Source organism: Eretmochelys imbricata, chromosome 7 (assembly GCF_965152235.1).
Source record: "Eretmochelys imbricata isolate rEreImb1 chromosome 7, rEreImb1.hap1, whole genome shotgun sequence".
Taxonomy (NCBI): Eukaryota; Metazoa; Chordata; order Testudines; family Cheloniidae; genus Eretmochelys; species Eretmochelys imbricata.
In genome coordinates, this window is record NC_135578.1 from 111,004,649 (window position 1) to 111,023,142 (window position 18,494).

The 18,494-nt window shown below is 39.5% G+C and overlaps 1 protein-coding gene across 1 annotated transcript in view; it reads right to left on the minus strand.

Moving 5' to 3' along the window:
* ENO4 (enolase 4) overlaps positions 1-18,494 on the minus strand; it is a 33,370-nt gene that overhangs the window by 3,789 nt on the left and 11,087 nt on the right. The window contains exons 5-10 of the mRNA XM_077821892.1: positions 16,778-16,947; positions 16,364-16,495; positions 12,985-13,050; positions 5,730-5,897; positions 3,434-3,559; positions 739-934 (exon numbers count right to left, since the gene is read on the minus strand). Coding sequence (XP_077678018.1) covers positions 739-934; positions 3,434-3,559; positions 5,730-5,897; positions 12,985-13,050; positions 16,364-16,495; positions 16,778-16,947 — 858 coding nt within the window. The remainder of the gene's footprint in view (positions 1-738; positions 935-3,433; positions 3,560-5,729; positions 5,898-12,984; positions 13,051-16,363; positions 16,496-16,777; positions 16,948-18,494) is intronic.

Genomic DNA, 18,494 nt, shown 5'->3' on the forward strand with positions numbered 1-18,494 from the left:
TGGGGTTCTAGGTACTGTATTCTAATTCTAAATGTATTCTCTAGCATAGCAGAAGTGATTTCTCTTCACTATGAAAAGCAGCCCTCCCACCTGGTGTGATTTAAATCCTAAAGCTCACTGTTCATTGATTTTTGACATGGTGGTTTTTTATTTTGTTTTATTTTAGGGAGGAGGGGAACAGTTAGATATATAAAAACGTATCCATCATAAAGTCTCTGGGAACCTATAAAGAACAAAATAAGATATTGACAAATGTAACTCCTCTTCCCCCCCCCCCCCATAAGCATTACATACAGTAACGACCAAGGGTCAATAACAGAATCATTAATTTATCTGTCTGGTCCACAAATGTAGTCTAATCTGGTTTTGTTTGTTACACGTAACATTTCAGCTTCCTCCAGTTCAGCTTTTGTTTGTATGTTTCTTTTTCAGTTCTGGTGTCTGAATATATAAAGTTTAGCCATAGCTTGAAAATACATACACGTTTAAGAGAGGCACAGTATCACTCAGGTGCATTTGAAGCACTGAAATATAATATAAGGATTCCTTAAATATTTTCAGAATATATGAACTCCTAAATATATTTGGCAATCAAGCCATGAGTTTTAATTTCTTTTAACAAGCACATCCTAAACTGTCAACTGCTGTATTTAAATGTAAAATATTACATATTTATAGATTGCATAGGTGTAGCTGTCTTATGTATTCATTTGAAATTCAGACTTTCCCACTACTCACCATCTAGAAGTCGGGTAAGTTCAGTGAGGTCAGATATCTTGGTTTGATTTGTATATTTTATTATAAGGCCACTGCATTTTGGTACATTTATATTTTGATCCTCCACAAGTTTAGAAATACTTTTGGCTGCATCTTCTGCAATCAAATAACATCTGGAACCAACAGCATTACATATATTGCTCCATTGCTGGCCATCCTGGGTAAACAGTAAAGTAAATAATTAGTTGTTTAAAGGACAAATTTAGAAAAACAATAAAAAAAACGTTGAGGGGTGAAAATAAGGTGGTGGTGGGGGGGGCACAGGGAACATCAAGTGTGAAATCTTGACCTCAGTAACGTTGATGGCAAAGCAGCCATTGACTTCAGTGGGACCAGGATTTCGCCCCAGGGCTATCATTCACACAGAGAAATTATTTTTATTAGAGGACACAAATCAAATATATCACTGGCATTTTGTTTGGCTGTAGGGATTTTGCTAAAGGCAAGAAGAGAGCTAGTCACAGGTAAAAAGCATCAGCTAATATATTACTGCAAAATGAATTGAATGTAGGTGTCTGCTACCCAGATTACACTCCTGCAGACTTGGGTTAAAGGAAAACTAATGGAATATAAAATAGTTTCCAGGCACTTGATCCAATATAAAATATGGCTAAATAGCTAGAAATTATTTATTTTAAAATCCATATCTCATTTAAATATGAAATAGTGAAACAGGAAGTAGCCATATAATCGGCCTGATGACATGTATCAAGACAGGAAGATAAGAGCTGCAGTCAGACTCAGAGAGAACAGCAAATAAAGTTTGCCTTTTTTCTGTTCACAAATTATCTCTGAATAGATGGTAAAATTCTCAGATGTATTTGAGGTTTGTGAATTTCCTCAGTTCATAATTCTTGCTCTACCAATCACACAGAATCTGTATCTGTAATTAGAAATTTGCACTATGTGGGGCTCCAATTCAGCAAAGCATTTAAGCACATGCTTAAGTCACATTGAAGATAATGGCACTTAAGCACATGCCTAAAGTTAAGCACTCACTAAAGTGTTTTGCTGTATAAGAATGGACGGAGGAAATGGGTCCAGATTAGTGATAATTCTAAAATGCTCAAATGTTTGTGGAAAAGCTGTGTTGTGAATAAGCTTGGTCATTCGTTTTTGTTAAATAGTGAACTATTTTAAGCTGCCCCATATTCAATTTTTGATATTCTGCAGATTTCTATATTGAAAGCATGTAACTTCATCACAGCAGCGGTCAGGGGAAGTCGGAAGTTTTGGCAGCTAAGGAACAATCTGGGCTTCTGGCACCTTGGGAAGGGCGTGAATCAGTTTAGAACTTTGAGAGAAGCAAAGCTAGCTATACATTTCTGCTAGGATGATCAGCAATGAAATTGTTTTAAATGTTCATATTTAAATGGTCAGCTTTAGGTTTCAGAGTCAACTCATTGAGATGAATGGGGCAGTTCACTCCTCTCAGAGCTATTGTTTCAGGCTATGGGCAGATTCAGGAAGACAACATTGCATTGGTTTACCCTTGGTTCACATTTTTAAGGCTTTCTTCATAAGCATGAAGGCTAGAAAGCTACACTGTTTTTAAATGAAAGCTTAGGGATTTGGTGCACAATTCTGCTCCGAAGGATAGATTCCACGTTAAATTATGTGGCTGCAGAACAGTAGAAAATATATTTCCATGGCTATAGTTGGGTTTTTGTCTTTTTGAAATATAGCAAACCTATATATTAACATAATTAGAAACAATGATAAAACTATTGATATTTAAATGTATAAAATCTGTCCCTTTCATCCATATAAATCTTAATATCATATTTAATATTCTACTTAATTATAATTTATTGGCCAAATCCATTTGTCTCTTCTAATTTTGATTTTATTGGTAGTTAAATCTAATGTTAATATACTCCAGTTAATTCTATGTGGTTCTACCACTCCTTTTAATGCTGTTGAGCAGCACTGTCAAATATAGGTTTATATTGCAGTATGAGTGTAAATGTTTGGTGCGATAGTATCATAGCAACTTATTACTAAATGATTCTTAGGAATGTACAGCTATGTCTAATTCTTTTTTCCTGCTTCACAAGTAGTTTTTCACTTTTGCAATGTATCTAAAATACTATATGAGCACCCAAGAAAGGATGTGTAATTAAAATGACAGTGGCTTAGCAAGTAGAATCTGCCAGAACTTCATTTTCATTTAATTCTTTAAAACACATTATATATTGTATATCTGCATTATGCTCACACTAATCAGGATTAATTTCTATCAAGTGTCATGTCAAATGTATATAAAGTAAGGGCCATATTACCAATTTGTGGACATGTGAATGAAGTCTGACATAAATTTTCATTCTGTGTGTCTCCAAGAGAGTGAAAAATGCCACTTTTTCCTTATGGTTTTAATTTTTGGTAAACACATGCAAGCTCAGTGAAATTCCTTCCACGGTTCCTGATGAGTACACAAGGCCTGTGCAGAGAGTTAACATATGGCCTATGCATCACATTTGTACAACTTAAGCTCTCAGAATGGGGATTAAGTAGGATATAGGTGGTGTATAAATGGTGTACTGGCCCTCTGGATAGGTGTGAATTTCACCCACGAGTGTTTATGTATGGCTTCTTATTTCCCTTAGAAAATATATTTCCCAAAGCATAATCTAAAAGCTTTCAAAATATCTCTTACCTCTTTCCTCAGGGGATCTACTAATGCAATAATAGAGGGGTATTTATTAATTAGGTCCACATACATATCGACCATTTCATCAGGACTCTTGAGTGTTCCAGTCAGTATTTCATATTTTCCTTTGGTCTAAAAACATAAGTTAAATGTGTAAAAGATAAAAACGGTAGCAATTTTGTGGTAAACAATTTCCATGCAATCATGCAGATCCAGTGGCCACAAAACCCATCCGAGGTGAATGCAGGGTACACAGCCCTCATTTCAGTCCACAGACCATTAGCTATTTACTCAGGCTTTGTGTGAGGTGGATGGAGTTTACCTCCTGCTATTTTTAGACCTCTGCATGTCCAAGGCAGTGTTGCCAACTCTCGTGATTTTATTGTGAGCTTTTCACACACATACCCCACACAAAGTTTCTAGCCTTAATGAGTGCAGAAAAAACCTTGAAAACATGAAATGAGCGCACTCTAAAGGCTCAGAAACCAGAGGGCAAAGAAAAAGAAGCAAAATATATTGTTTTTATGCCATTCTTGTGATTTGTGGGACCTGACTCATGATTTTTGCACACTTGAGGTTGGCAATTCTGTCTAGGTAGAGGTAGAATTAATGGCAGAATGTCAAACTGCAGGAGAACTTTTAGCTTTCATCACCTTCACATACCATTAATGTTATGACAGTTCCCGTTGTTTCATCATTTAAGGTTCTGTTCATCTTAAAATAGGATTTCTGTGTGTGCCAAATTGGCATCAATTGGCACAGTTTCTGTTACACACCACAAGTGTGTTATAAAATGTCTGATATTAACAATGAAGGGTTTCTGTCATTGACAGCACTCAGAACATAAAAAAACTAAATACTAAGCCAGACAGAATAGTACATAATCTTTTCTAAATAAAAAGCATCTTGACTGATTTCTAAACTTTAAAAACACCCAAAAAATACTTTTCAAAATTTCAGCCTGAGGTAAATAAATCTGACAAAGTTATAGACACTGCTAAAATAGGAATATGTCATAGAAATGTTGACAGCCAATTATAAGAGTGCCAGATATTCCTGTTCAATAGGTGAAGTTGTACTAAGCAATAACAGGTCTTTGAGTACATCTACACTGCAAGAAAACAAAAAACCTGCAGCAACAAGTCTCAGAGACTGGGTCAACTAACTTGGGTTCACAGGGCTTGTGCTACAGGACTAAAAATAGCAGTGTAGCCATTCCTGCTAGGCTGGAGCCTGGTTCTGAGACTCACCCCCCTCACTGGGTCTCAGAGCTCAGGCTTCAGCCCCAGCAGGAACATCTAGACTGCTATTTTTAGCCCTGTCATGGGCCCACATCTGAGACTCGCTGCTGCACATTTTTTTGTTTTACAGAGTAGATTGTACCCTACACCTTGATGTGTGTATAGCCTTAAAACATAACAGGTGTTATACAATAAAATACGGGGGCAGGGGAAGAATAGTGTGAATGGATTACAGCAGGAATCCATTACTTTGCAGAATATGAAGATATTTAAACATTTAAAGGCAAGAGGGGGTAGAAGCTAGGCATATAATTAATCTGCACATTGGTATGAGCGAAGGCTCTTTTGGAAACTTGGACTCGCATCCAGCTTAGGTCATAAGTGAAATGAATTTAGCTTGCTCAATTTAACTAGTAATGAATATTTGTCCATTAAAGCAGTTTGCTACGATTGATCAGAAAAGTCTCAAACAAAGAAAAATAAGAGTGAGCTGGCTGGCACAATTAGCTTTTCAGTGTTTAAGTTCTCAAGGCCAAATCCTGAATAATGGACCACACCCCACATGAAAAGGGATGGATGACTTCGTCGCAACTGTCCGAAGTGTCTCTGAAGCGAGCCACAGCTGCTACGCCAGGTCATAAGGAGGAATAGCTGCCATGGCCCATTGTGCCTTGCTCCATGCAAGGTTTTATTCCTGTGGACCCGTTCTGTTAGTAGGTATGGGTATATCTCATCACACTAGCTGCCCCTTGTTCCCCATGTTCATATGCAGAGAGTCACTACAGAGCTCTGCTGCATAGTACACAAGGGGCTGAGACAACTGAGTGGTCTCCCTGAAGCTTGCTTCCCTCCACTCACCCATAACATTTCTGCTGTCTTGGGTGGTGCACACCACCGGGGGCTACATGTTCAAAGCCTCGTGTATCAGGGCAGAAGACTTGTGTTTGTTGTATATTTGTACACTGCCAACACAATGCGGTTGTGACATCTATGTGCTACCACAGAACAAATAAGCAATCACTTTAAAATCAGTTAAAGAAGAGATATTAAAAATAACTTACATAGTCCATCAATTCATGAGCAGCACAGTTTATTGCTAAATGTACATCTATTCCTAGTTCCAGACCGAGATTCCTGCAAGCTGTTTGCATTAAGATCAGAGGTTGTTCTAGACTATCACACCCTGTTATTAAGCACCCCAAATGGGATATTCTCTTTAAAACTGATGGCTGGAAATAAAATAGAAACAATATCTGTATTAACATATATGTAGCTATAGGACAGTCGGATTTCAGTCAACATCAGCTCAGAAAAATATAATGTTCTCCTCTCACAAATGATACTGAAAACCTTATGGACAATACACTATGTAATGAGAGGTTCCCAAAAGCTGGTCCATGGAAGGAAGGCTAGCCTGAAAACTAAGGCTGGTCCCATGGTTCTGGCTCACCTGCTTCCAGCTGCTATAGTTCATTAAAAGACAGCCAAAATACTATAAAGGCCCTCTTAATACTGCCTTTCCACATAAGCAAATTTTGTAATTGCCAAAAGTCTGTTATGAAATTACAAATGGAAGTTGGTCTGCACATCTGTGATTGCCCTGTGGATCCCCTCCCCTCCCAATCTCCATTAAGAAGTGGTGAATGCTATGAAAAAGTTTTCCTTGTTATAGATCATGCCTTTTCCTTCCAACTGTCATTTACATTTCAAACTCACTTCCCACTCAGTTATCCTCATCCGGTACCACAAAGTGACACTACTGGAACATTCAAGACATAGTACAGCTCTTTCAAGCCCTCATGAGGAAACAAAATGTTGCAGGAAATATAGCTATGGTATGGTCTTTATCTTGTTGAACATCAGGCATAATGTTTCTGATGTGGGAATATACTAGCCATAAACAGATTTGCACTAAATCAAGTATCTCAGCTCTGCTTTGGTGTTTAACCAGCTACAAAAGTTGTGTTGCTTTATAAACTCTACTGCTATAAATGTTACGTAATAAATGAGTGTTGTAGCTGTGTTAGTCCCAGGATATTAGAGAGACAAGATGGGTGAGGTAATAACTTTTATTAGACCAACTTCTGTTGGTAATACAGACAAGCTTTCGAGCTTACATAGAGTTCTCCTTCAGGGACCTCATGGGACTATGTCTATGTAATACACTGGTAAACTGTTGCTACCACCTAAACAGATTGAATGACATCATGAGGTTGCCAAGGTAACTCAGCAGAACTGGGTTCTGTTGAGGAGAGAGTTAGTTGGGAAGGTGACACAGTGTCTCTGCCTAAACTCAAGAGGTCTTGAAGGAGTAAGACCCATAAGAAGGAGCAGAAGACTAGCTACAGAGACTGAGTTGGGGACCTTCTCTCAAATATAAAATTTGGAGAGATGGGTACAGTTCAGATTACTGTGTGAGAGAGAAAGAGTCTTGTACCAGATGGAAGAAGTGAAAGGCAATTTATTTCACTCATAGTTATCTAGATATAGCATTAAGATAAGAATATGATCCTGCAACGGATAGTGCATGAGTCCACCTGAATGCTATCATATTCCCAGGATAAGGCTTAAGTTTGTATTTTCATATGATTTCTCTAAATTGTTTCTTTTCAATTTCTTTATTTTTGTTTCCTCCTGAGGCCTGGTCTACACCTAAAACTTAGGTTGGCCTAACTATGTCGCTAAGAGAAGTAGTTAAGCTGACCTAAGCCCCAGTACAGATACCGCTAAGGTTACATCTATGTTGCAATTAGACACCCATGGCTGGTCTGTGTCATCTGACTTGAGCTCGCAGGGATTGGGCTTGCAGGGCTGTGTAATTGTGGTGTAGATGTTCAGGCTTGGGCTGGAGCCCGAGTTCTCAGACACTTCAAGAGAGGAGGGCCCCAGAGCTCAAGCTCCAGTCCTAGCCCAAACATCTACACTGCAGTTTTAGGGTATGTCTATACTACCCGCCGGTTTGGCGGGCAGCGACCAATCCAGCGGGGGTCAATTTATCGCATCTAGTCTAGATGCGATAAATAGACCCCCGAGCGCTCTCCTGTTGACTCCTGTACTCCGCCACCGCGAGAGGCGCAGCCAGAGTCGACAGGGGAGGTTTTATCAACCTTTTCAGGCTAAAAATGAATGAAACCAAAAAACCCACCTTCTGTATTAAGCAAAAGCCCCAAAACTTCAGTATAACAATCCTCACCCCAAAATCTATTTTAATAGCTTTGATTTTAATTGTTTATAATACCTAAATAGAAGCTTGACAATACTATTTTCTACTAGTTTCAGAGGGGTGTGGTAAATCAAAGGTAGAGTGGGTTCCCAGGCAGTTGTGGTGCCAAGGATAGGAAGCAACACAGAGGGACAATCCTTACATGCAGTTGTCTCAAGGATCTATGTAGTGAGAGGGTCATGCTCTTTGCCTCCTCACTGGCCTCCCAAATCCCTCCCCTATGCATATGATGAACTATGTGCAGTATCCCCTCATGGCTTTTTTTGCGGGGCGGGGTGAAGTGTTAGCTAATAGAATCCAAAAAAAACACTTCCTATTAGATTATACAAAATGTGTCCTATCTGGAATTTAGAAGTCTTGACTTTGACCTTTTAAAGGGGCTGCTGTAAACGAACATTTTATAACGTAGAATGTTTGGGCTTCCTGTTGTTCATGATAATCCTCTGGAAGCTTAAAACTAAAATCTGTTTTCTTACCAGAGCCCTTTTCACTGCACTACGTGCACTGCCTTTTTTACTATCTGTTAGCTGAGGGTTGGACTGTTGGCACTGAAGAAAAAGCAATGAAGCAGTTTCGTTTGGGAAAATCCAAGAATTACATAATTATTTCAGGAAGAGAAACGAAAAGAAAAAGAGTTGATCAAACTTTGATCTCATAACATTAAGTGTACTCCTCTAGGTTTAGAAAACATTATTTTGGAAAACATAGAAGAGGAGTATTCTGTGTATAGTACAAAGTAATGATATTGTTTTATACCACACAATAACTCCTCTCCAAATGTTCATTTCAATGAAGAATGTGCATTGTTGCTTTTTCCAGAAAATTTTCACTTTCTGTGCCAACTGCATATGTTCTCCCAAAAGTGTGGATCTGGACTGACTATGCACCTGAAGAATAACTAGGGCCCCAATCCCGCAAAAAATGTATGCACACACTTAACTTTACACACTTTGCCAATAATCCTACTGACTTTAGTAGAACTATTTTGTGTGTAAAGTTAAAAGTGCCTTTGCAGGAGCAGGGTCATTTCTTTTACATTGTACTTATGCTGGAATGTGTTTTCTTCTTATTGCAGTTTTTCTTGTAAGGATAATGGAATAGAGGGTTGTCTCGCATTTGTGAAAATGTTCTATTCTACATTTCTGATTAAAGTTCAATGTCACCAAACAGGGGTTTGTTTATGTGTGTGTGTGAGAGAGAGAGACAAATGGCAAAAGACATTGTTAACGCACTTAAGGTTCCCTGGTTCATGCCCTTCCAGAATGTCAAGTGCAGTGAAACTAAAACTTCTGAAAACCAGGAAATACAGAATTAAGGTAAATGCCCCCTACAGCTGGCAATAACCACTGGAAATTATCTGGGTTCACTGTGTAGTGTAGCTGTACTAAATGCTGGAAGAATAAAATGCAGTAGCTTGGAAGAGCTGTGATTCTGATATGAAGAGATCTGGGTCTGAGTCCTCTCATGTATGTTGTCAAAGGAGAGAGATTTATGGGTACCTTGAGGTTCCAATCTGCATCATTTCAATACAGAATTGTGTAGGCTGTGTCAGTAGTAGGGCACTGGGGTGTCTTGCCATGGGTATTGACAGGAGAAAGGCGGGATAGGAAAGAACTCTGTGGGTTTAATGTTGGGTAGGGGAAAATATAGGTTTAGGTGGTATCTTATGTGCAAGTGTGAAGGAGTTGTAAAATTTGACAACTGTGATACTCTGTCAGGGGAGTAGGCTGTGTGTTTGGGCGTAGGGCAAGTCCAGGTAGCACTTGGGAGTGTGTGTATTATGGGCACCACTCAGAGAGAGTACAATTAAGGCTGTATGAGCATTTACCTGAACTCTTATTTCCTGGCTTTCAGATGTTCGAGTTTTGATGAACTCGATGTTCTGGAAGTGCACAAGATATCATCAGGCAACCTTACCTCTGTGTTAACAAAGTTTATTGCCATTTTCTAATTTTTTTAAACAAAGAGAAATGTTTAAGAACATAAGAACGGCCATACTGGGTCAGACCAAAGGTCCATCCAGCCCAGTATCCTGTCTACTGACGGTGGCCAATGCCAGGTGCCCCAGAGGTACCTAACCTAACAGGTAATGATCTAGTGATCTCTCTCCTGCCATCCATCTCTTCCCTCTGACAAACAGAGGCTAGGGAAACCATTCCTTACTCATCCTGGCCATTAATGGACTTAACTTCCATGAATTGATCCAGATCTCTTTTAAACCCTGTTATAGTCCTAGCCTTCACAATCTCCTCAGGCAAGGAGTTCCACAGATTGACTGTGCGCTGGGTGAAGAAGAACTTCCTTTTATTTGTTTTAAACCTGCTACCCATTAATTTCACTTGGTGGCCCCCAGATCTTATATTATGGGAACAAGTAAATAACTTTTACTTATTCACTTTCTCCACACCACGATTTTATATACCTCTATCATATCCCCCTTAGTCTCCTCTTTTTCAAGCTGAAAAGTCTTAGCCTCTTTAATCTCTCCTCATATGGGACGCGTTCCAAACCCCTAATCATTTTAGTTGCCCTTTTCGGAACCTTTTCTAATGCCACATCTGTACGCAGTATTCAAGATGTGGGCATATCATGGATTTATATAAGGGCAACAAGATATTCTCCGTCTTATTCTCTATCCCTTTTTTAATGATTCCTAACATCCCGTTTGCTTTTTTGACTGCCACTGCACACTGCGTGGACGTCTTCAGAGAACTATCCATGATGACTCCAAGATCTTTCTCCTGATTAGTTGTAGCTAAATTAGCCCCCATCATATTGTATGTATAGTTGGGGTTATTTTTTCCAATGTGCATTACTTTACATTTATCCACATGAAATTTCATTTGCAATTTTGTTGCCCAATCACTTGGTTTTGTGCAATCTTTTTGAAGTACTTCACAGTCTGCTTTGGTCTTAACTATCTTGAGCCGTCTAGTATCATCTGCAAACTTTGCCACCTCACTGTTTACCCCTTTCTCCAGATCATTTATGAATAAGTTGAATAGGATTGGTAAATGATCTGGAGAAAGGGGTTTGTTGGTAGATGTTTGTGTTCATTCAGACAGTTGTAGTTTTCACCTAGGTTTGTACCGGATATGCTTCTGTGGCTAGGTAATAATTAAAAACCCCTAGTTTTACATAGTGCTTTTCATCACTAGACTTCAAAGAACTTTACGTCATTATCCCCATTTTACAGATGGGACACTGAGAGGTGAAGTGACTTGCCCACAGTCTCCCAGCAGGCCAATGGAAGAGCTAGGAACAGTCCCAGTTCAGTAGTCTTCCACTAGATCACATAGTTGCAATGTGATTCTTCATAGCTCCTCCCCCATTCTGTACATTTTATTGTGGAATAGGGATAATGTTGTGCTTTGAAATGTTTGCAATGTGTAGTTGCTACCAAGGCTGGTCATAGAAAACTTATCCATGGTCTACGTCCCCAAACCTTGACAGTTTTAAAGCATGGTGGTTACAATAACTTTGAGTGTGAGAGACTGGTGTGTTTCACTCCTTCTCCACCCTCTATCCCACCATTCCTCACAACATATAGCCCTTCCACGAACATTTCCAGCTCCCCCTCCCCAACCTTCCCCATCCCATTAAGCCATTAGTTAGCACTTCAGAAGCCAGAAGTTGCTCCTTCCTATCTCCTGACCTGTGCTGCTGCATGCATATATCACAGGCAGCAGCTTACCGGAAGGTGGCACACCACCTTAGTTATATAGCCCAAGCTGTACTGAGCTGGCTCCTCACTCCCACTACCCATCCCAAGCTGGGACGCTGCCCCTGCTTCAGTCAGGCTTCCCCAGCCATGCCCCAACTCCACCCAATCCAACCCTCCTCCAAACCGGGCTCCCTCCACCACACGGTCTGGCTAACCCTGCCCATTCACACCCACTCCACACACAGGTGAGGTGTATGTTAACTACTCATTTTCTGGATTTCAGGGAGAGGGGCTCAGACACCTAAAGACGAGCAGCGTCCTCTAGATCCCAGAATACACAGCCAGCAATGGTGTAGAGCTCCACCACAGTCCAGCATGTACACAGAAGGACTGACAAGTCCACAGTTCCCTAAAACCCCAACTTCCTCTGCTACCCCTCATATTCTCCAACCCCTCCTGTCTTTTCCTTTCCCACCCTCCAGTTCCGGCCCTCTCCTCTTTAGCTGAGTCCCCAAGCCCTCTTCCCTTCCCTCCACCCATTTCCATTTATCTCCCCTTCCCATAATACTCCCATCCCTCACTGAAGACCCAACCCTCTCTTCCCTTGTTACCACTTACTCTTGCACCCATCACCCCTTCCCTCCCAGTGAGTACTCATGTGTGTAATTTATTTTCTTTTCAAAAACAGTCACAGCACCTTCTGAGTACTTTGCTACACTTAGATTACATACCGCAAAAAACACCCTTGACAGAAGCAGATTTTTCACAACCGTTTACAGTTCATGCTTAGATTTCTGCCTAGGGTGGATTTCAAACTTCAAAATTGCTAGAATCTGTGAATTTCATAAAACACTATTTTTTGTTTGTACTTTTCTTGGAACTGTATCTCAGAAAACCTTTGTTAAATGGTTCCAAATTTGGGTCACTGATCTTACCTCACCGCCCCATTCAAAAAACCAAATTTCAAGGAGATCTAATTACCCTACAGATTTTAGGGCACTTAGAACAATCAAGCTTTAAACGGAAAGCTGGCCTTAATCTTAACTATAGTAGAGCTATTGCTCTGCTATAATGTGTGTATAATATGTGGGTGTGTGAAATAAATGCATTTACTATATTGTGCCTAGGGTGACCAGATAGCAAGTGTGAAAAATCAGGACACTTTTTTTTCAGGGGGAGGCAGGGAAGGGATAGTTGGGTATATAAGACAAAGCCCCTAATATCGGGGCTCATACTATCAGGAAATCTGGTTATCTTAATGCCACAAAACTGATAGAAATGTGATACAAGGCCCGTTTTTCAATATACACAGGTGACAGATATGAATGTCAAATAATAAATCTTATGTTCAGTATTAGAGAGGCCATATGAAGCATATCTACAGTATTAACTCCACAAGTTATTAAATTAGGATTAGTTTTTATCTTACCCCTTTGGCTACAGGATCCAGCAACCTCATCATTTGTTTCTGAATCTCCAGAAGCCTTTCAGTACCCTTTAAATTAAATAACAATAGTCATCCAAAACAGAATTATTATTTTGCATTAAGAATGTAAATTAAAACATGAGAAAATTTTCTTTTATTTAAAAAAAATGTAGCTCCTAATGCACACATTCCAGTGCACATTTTTATTCTGTAGGTCTGATTAGCACAAACACAAATCCCAAATTATCCATGGCCTTTTGATATGGTCAAGCTTCTCCAGTGCTAGAGGGCCAGTAGCAGTGGAGCTAGGACCAATGATTCCTTGTCTTGCTGAATGGAAGTAAGCAGAACCCTAAGAAGAACCCTACCTGAATTAACAACCAACGGACACATTGGTCTGCCCCCTTAAGATCTAAGAGGAGGGGAAAAGCTAGATGACTGCCTCAAAACTCAAAAAGTGATGTAGGCACCAGGAAAGAAGGCTACCTGTCTATGCTCCACCTCATAATATATAACTTCAACTAAGGGGATGTGCTGGGAGAAGGAGTCCCCAGTGGATAGGATCACAAGCCTGTTGGGAAGATGATATTCAGGGACCAAATATCATCTGTATAACTGCCCATGCCTACTAATCAGCACCTCCCTAGATCTATCTATGTAAGGGCTTGTCTATACAAGGATACTCTGGTAAATTAATCTGAATTAATTCTTAAAGTGGATTAGTGTGCATGGAACCCCTGGGTGGACACTCTTATTCAGAATTAAAATGGTCTTAATTTGTTTTAGAGTAATTCACTTTCAAAGTCAATTGTGCTAAAGTGAATTAAGGCCACTTTCTTTCTGAATCAAAGTGTCCATCCAGGGTTTTAATGCAGTTTAACTAACCTAAACGATGGTCACATAAACACCACCCTATCCCGGAAACCTACTGACCGCTATTCCTACCTACATGCCTCCAGCTTTCACCCTGACCACACCACGCAATCCATTGTCTACAGCCAAGCTCTGTGATACAACCGCATTTGCTCCAACCCCTCAGACAGAGACAAACACCTACAAGATCTCTATCAAGCATTCTTACAACTACAATACCCACCTGCAGAAGTGAAGAAACAGATTGATAGAGCCAGAAGAGTTCCCAGAAGTCACCTACTACAGGACAGACCTAACAAAGAAAATAACAGAACGCCACTAGCCGTCACCTTCAGCCCCCAACTAAAACCCCTCCAACGCATTATTAAGGATCTACAACCTATCCTGAAGGATGACCCAACACTCTCACAAATCTTGGGAGACAGGCCAGTCCTTGCCTACAGACAGCCCCTCAACCTGAAGCAAATACTCACCGGCAACCACATACCACACAACAGAACCACTAACCCAGGAACCTATCCTTGCAACAAAGCCCGTTGCCAACTGTGCCCACATATCTATTCAGGGGACACCATCATAGGGCCTAATCACATCAGCCACACTATCAGAGGCTCGTTCACCTGCACATCTACCAATGTGATATATGCCATCATGTGCCAGCAATGCCCCTCTGCCATTTACATTGGTCAAACTGGACTGTCTCTACGTAAAACAATAAATGGACACAAATCAGATGTCAAGAATTATAACATTCATAAACCAGTTGGACAACACTTCAATCTCTCTGGTCACGCGATTACAGACATGAAAGTTGCGATATTACAACAAAAAAACTTCAAATCCAGACTCCAGCGAGAGACTGCTGAATTGGAATTCATTTGCAAATTGGATACAATTAACTTAGGCTTGAATAGAGACTGGGAGTGGCTAAGTCATTATGCAAGGTAATCTATTTCCCCTTGTTTTTTCCTACCCGCCCCCGCCCAGACGTTCTTGTTAAACCCTGGATTTGTGCTGGAAATGGCTCACCTTGATCATCATACACATTGTAAGGAGAGTGGTCACTTTAGATAAGCTATTACCAACAGGAGAGTGGGTTTGTGTGGGGGGGGGGAGGTGAGAAAACCTGGATTTGTGCTGGAAATGGCCCAACTTGATTATCATACACATTGTAAGGAGAGTGATCACTTTAGATAAGCTATTACCAGCAGGAGAGTGGGGAAGGGGGAGGTATTTTTTCATGCTTTGTGTGTATAAAAAGATCTTCTACACTTTCCACAGTATGCATCCGATGAAGTGAGCTGTAGCTCACGAAAGCTTATGCTCAAATAAATTGGTTAGTCTCTAAGGTGCCACAAGTACTCCTTTTCTTTTTTAAATTCACACTTTTAGTTAATTGGAATTAATTTTTCTGAGTGTCTTTTTGCACACAAGCCCTACGATATTAGCATCTAAGCACCTCAGAAACACTTATGTATTTATCTTCCCCAACTCCGTGAAGTAGGAAAGTATTGCGATCTCCATTTTACAAGCAAGGAACGGAGGAACAAAGAGGTTAAGCTCACAAAGGAAGGCTGTGGCAGTCAGAAAATGAACTCCAATCTTCAGTCATAGTCTACTGCTTAACCACAAGACTATCTTTCCTCTTCAACTGAATAAGGAAAAGATTAACCCTCCCTTCATAAATCATATGCCTTCATATTATGTTAATCATGCCTACATAGGTGCACTAGTGGAGGCAGAGGTCACAGTCAAATAACATAACCACACAGGGGGCATGCTATTCTTGCTACTGCATGTTGTAGCAAAGAATCTCTCGTTGCTCCCCACTCAAGCACCCAGGAGGCATTATGCCTTTGAAAGGCACAATAGGTTTTGGTGACAATTATAAACAACAAGAGTAAAGCTCAGCTACTTTGTTCAGGTCACTGGCATACAAAACAGAGTACAGCTTTAATGTAGGCATCTTGTGCAGATACATTCTTTAATGCCACATACAGTTAAGCAAATAAGGTGTTGACCCAGCCTGCCCTTATCCACCCTTCCTGCCACTTTAATGGGTTTTTGTTCCTCTTTGCTTTCCCTTCTACATCGTTTCATTTTAAAAATGATTTGTTCACAAAGATTTTTACATCTTATTGTGTACTTTTCTTGTGGTCATCCTTTTACTGTGTGCTATACACTGAATGATATGATTTATTATCTATGAATGGCAAGCCTATTATACCAATCATATTATGCATTTTATACAAGCCTATTATATGCTTACAAAACTCTGCTGCCGCTTTTAATTGAATTGATTCCTGTGATCCACTAGACACACATATTTTATATTTGGAGATCTGCAATACAAAAGATTCCATATCCTAACTATTCAGTTCTGCAATAACATTTTGTTAAGGAAACTTTGACCTCACCCATAAACAGAAATAAAAAAAACACTTTCTCAGGACTGTATTTAAAAGGTATGAGGTCATAAAATTAAAGTGAAAATAGTAGCATACAGTACTTGTTTAACTGTTAACTCTGTGGGTGGTATAAGCATCACTTCTTTCATTAACTTCAGTTTTCCAGATGACGATTTTCCACAGCTCAACAGAGTGACCATTGGTAGTGGCACAGTCAATTCCTTAGGCAAATCCTGAAATTGAGAAAGCCATGTGAAAATAAGACTGTTTAACTCTTATTGTTTAACCAAGTGTTTTCTTGTTTATTTTCGTTACAGACCAGATCCAAAGCCCAATGAAGTGAGTGGAAAGATTCCCTCCATTGACCTCAATGAGTTTTGCATTATGTCATATAAGGAGTCATCTGACAATGGGTATCAAACTATACAGCTTTTCACTGAACATTCCTGAAGTACACAACTCTGGAACAGTGACTACAGCTGAGACAAAATGAAAAAAAATATATTGTCAATTACCTGATCATGTTTCATCAGTGCAAGATGTAAATACAAAGGTGTGTTGTTAATGGTGGCACCAGTTTTAGCAACAGCAAGTGATAATCCTCCAATGGCTATGCTGCCACAGAGCACTGGTTCAATGGGTTCTGCAGGTGGGATTGGTTTCTCTGCAACAGAACACTTCTTCCCTGACGTGATTAAGAATATTTACTAAATGTTTTACCAGTTTAAAATTCAGTTGTGTACCTAAAATATCAGCATCCTACAAATAAGTAAAATATTGCATTAAATGTTATGCATATTAATTGATGCACTATGATTTTAAGGATTAATTTGATGTTTATTTCAAATAATCAATCCATTTTTGTTGTATCTTGCAGCTCTCATCACTTGGGGTTATCTTGATCTCCAACTGCACAATGCATTCTACCTCCTTTCTGATTTTAAATCCCTCAAAATTCACTTCCTTCAGCTAGCTTTTAACCACTGATTTCTAGATCTTATCTTTTGCCCTTCTCTGTATTTAGATGTAATAATCTGATCTTTCAAACTCCATACGCAAAGCATGTTTTGCATGTTCTTTATTTGTTGTAAACCTCACTCCTCCCTTCCTTTCTAGTTCTCATCATTTTCTGCATTTATCTAGTTTACATTATAAGCTCTTTGAGAGAAAGTGCACCTTCTGTTTTCTGCTAAGTAACATGTACACTAAGAAGAATATAGCACCCTTAAGCCATGAACTGAAGGGACCAGATTTTCAAGTGTTCAACACCCACAATTTGGGCTAGATTTTTCAAAAGTGCTCAGCATCCAATGTACCTCCTTTGAAAATCTTATCATTTATTTTGGTTCCTAAATACATGCTCTTTTGAAAATCTGACCCTTCATACCAGCATTGCAGAGCAATTTTCAATAACAAAATACAAATACAACAGAGTACATTTGTAGTATTGTATGTGAAGATTCACCAAAATAGGACCTGAACTACATTTACAGCATGTGATAGATTCTACACCACTTATACCCACAGGGTAAAGTGCAGCACCAATAGGGATGAAGTAAGTGAATGATCAAAAGCTAAAGCAAACAGTTGTTTTGTTCTCCAAAGATTCTTTGTAGGAAATGGTCTTTTGTGCCACATGCAAGCAGACAGAGTACATTCTAAAACCAGCTAACAGCAGTTGAGTATCTACTACCCCTTCACTGTGAGTCAGTAGCCACACCTATTGACTTCTAATAGCCAAAACTTTCTTAAATAAGTGTGAATTTATCGATTTTTACATTCAGCAAGAAATCAATGATAACTACTGAAACTAAGTAGTCAATGACAGTTGGGTATCAAAACCCACTCAAACTACTGTGTGAAGCAAAAGATGACATCTGAGAATGGACATGATAACTGTGGATAGCATAACTAATAATCTAAGTTGGACAATAGATGTATATTTGCATTAACGTGCACATCTATAAAACAATCTCAAGAAATTACACTGATCTTACAAAATAAGAAAGAAGTCAATAACAAGATAAACATGATGAGGCATCAGCAGCAGCAGAGGTGATGGCTCACTCTCCAATTCCACAGAAAGAAGATAACAGAAAGGAGACGATTTCTCTGAGGAAATGAGGAAGCCAGCATGTACATACTCTTTCTCCTTACTTTTGCCCATATATTTATTACCTTTGGTCTCCACCACCCATTTTCCTTTGCTCATACCACTTTCTCTTCCCCTTC